This window comes from Mandrillus leucophaeus, unplaced genomic scaffold (assembly GCF_000951045.1).
Source record: "Mandrillus leucophaeus isolate KB7577 unplaced genomic scaffold, Mleu.le_1.0 Scaffold26, whole genome shotgun sequence".
Lineage (NCBI taxonomy): Eukaryota > Metazoa > Chordata > Mammalia > Primates > Cercopithecidae > Mandrillus > Mandrillus leucophaeus.
This window is the reverse complement of record NW_012102698.1, coordinates 1,449,068-1,450,815: the sequence shown is the minus strand read 5'-3', so window position 1 is coordinate 1,450,815 and position 1,748 is coordinate 1,449,068. Positions and strand designations below refer to the sequence as shown.

The following is a 1,748-nucleotide window of genomic DNA, read 5'->3' as shown; positions in this document are numbered from 1 at the left end:
GAGGACGCTGTGTAGACAGGGTCCCTGTGGCGCCCGCAGTGTGGCACACGCAGCCTCTGTGTCCATGTCTTCTCTGGGGTGGACAGGGAGGTTTTGTTATTCTTCCTTAATATTCCAGATGGATGGTTCCCTTCCCTTTCACAAAGCAGCGTGGAGCCCAGGGAAGAGCGTGGAGGGGCCCGGCGGCCTACCTCCTCTCAGGCATTCTGGCGGGAAGGCCTCTACCCAGCAACCTGCAGCTGGTTCCCGTCCCCACTCCTGCGCCAGGGCCCGGTGCACTTGCTCCTCGCATCAGTGCAGGACCACGTGTGCAGTCCTTCACGCCTTGCTTCTTCCAGGGTCCTCACATCTTCCCCATGCATCTCCGTGTCGTGAGGATGTCTGTTTTTGACATCTTGGTGCATTCTTCCTTGGAATGAAGTGGGGTTTGTCTTTACCTTCCATGTTCACGGGGCCATTCGACTCTTCCTTCTGCCCCAGGGGCTCATCTGCTTGGACTTAGCTCCCCTTGACGGGCCTGCAGTCAGGTGACTTGGACTTCCCTGTCTGGCCTCCATGATTACTGACCTGGTGGTGACTAGGGGAAGTCTTCCCTTCTCTGGGACTCAGCTTTATTCCACAGAAAGTGGAGGTTTTGGTGGGGTGTGGGTGCTGGGGGCAGGGCCCAGCAGAATTTCTACAGCCAGCGCCCCTCATCCAGCTGGGCTGCTTCCCGCTGCTCAGTGCAGTCAGCCCCCACTGCCCGGTGATCCTTAACTGACGCCTTGCTCTCTGTCATATGGAGGTCCCTTTGGAAGAATCCCTTACAGTGGTGGCCACCGCATGTGGCAGGCAGAGGAAGATCCATAGCTTTTATAAAGAACACTGCAAAGCAGGCTGGAGACCCCATGAGCTGGTCCCTGGCTGTGTGCCCCACCGCACACCAGGGGCTCTGAGGCAGCGCAGGCCACGCAGGAAGCGCAGGGCCAAGGTGTGGGTGCAGGAGTGCTGGCTTCTTGGAGGTCAGGACAGGACTCCCTGCCCGTCTTCAGCTTTCATTCCCATGGAGAGTTCCTTGATTTACTGAGGCTACTGCCTGTGGCCCTCTTGCCCAGCAGAGCCCCATGTTCTGGATCTGTCCTACAACTTCCTACACCCCACCCTGTCCCCACTAGCAAACCCTAGTGGCCCTGTCCCAGTTCCTCTGGACTTTGTTCCAGGGCTTCCTGGTGACCACTTGTTAAGCGGATAAAGTAATGGGCACTGTTGCGATCCACTGCCAGGTACCACAGAGACCACCTCAGAGGCCGTCACCCCCATGGTCAGGTCTTCAAGGTGGGAGGGCTGGGATGGCTCAGGACGTGAGTGCTTCGGGGGCCTTTGCTGGACGTGTCTGCAGGGATCACGATGTCCTCATCACGGCTGCTGGGCGGCAGGAGGGCAGCCCTGTGGGGTGGGGACGGCCCCATGTGCATGCTTCTCCTGCCCAGCTGTGTGGCTCACCCTGTCCCCTGTCTCCGCAGTGGGCTATGGCTCCTGGTTTGAGCACGTGCAGGAGTTCTGGGAGCACCGCATGGACTCGAACGTGCTTTTTCTCAAGTATGAAGACATGCATCGGGTGAGTGCTGCCGGAGCAGCTGTCCTTGGGGTGCCTGGCCCTCGCGAGGCCTGGCAGCTCCTGATTCAGGGAGCCCTTTACAATGCGCATGTGGGATTTGTCTGAGGAGGGACAGAGGAAGGGGCAGGACGGTTTGTGGACTGGAAGGGGG

The 1,748-nt window shown here is 59.2% G+C and overlaps 1 protein-coding gene across 1 annotated transcript in view; it reads left to right on the top strand.

The window, feature by feature from the left end:
• The window catches only part of SULT4A1 (sulfotransferase family 4A, member 1), a 19,734-nt gene that overhangs the window by 7,934 nt on the left and 10,052 nt on the right, over window positions 1-1,748 (top strand). The window contains exon 6 of the mRNA XM_011984064.1: window positions 1,503-1,597. Within this exon, the coding sequence (XP_011839454.1) occupies window positions 1,503-1,597 (95 nt within the window). The remainder of the gene's footprint in view (window positions 1-1,502; window positions 1,598-1,748) is intronic.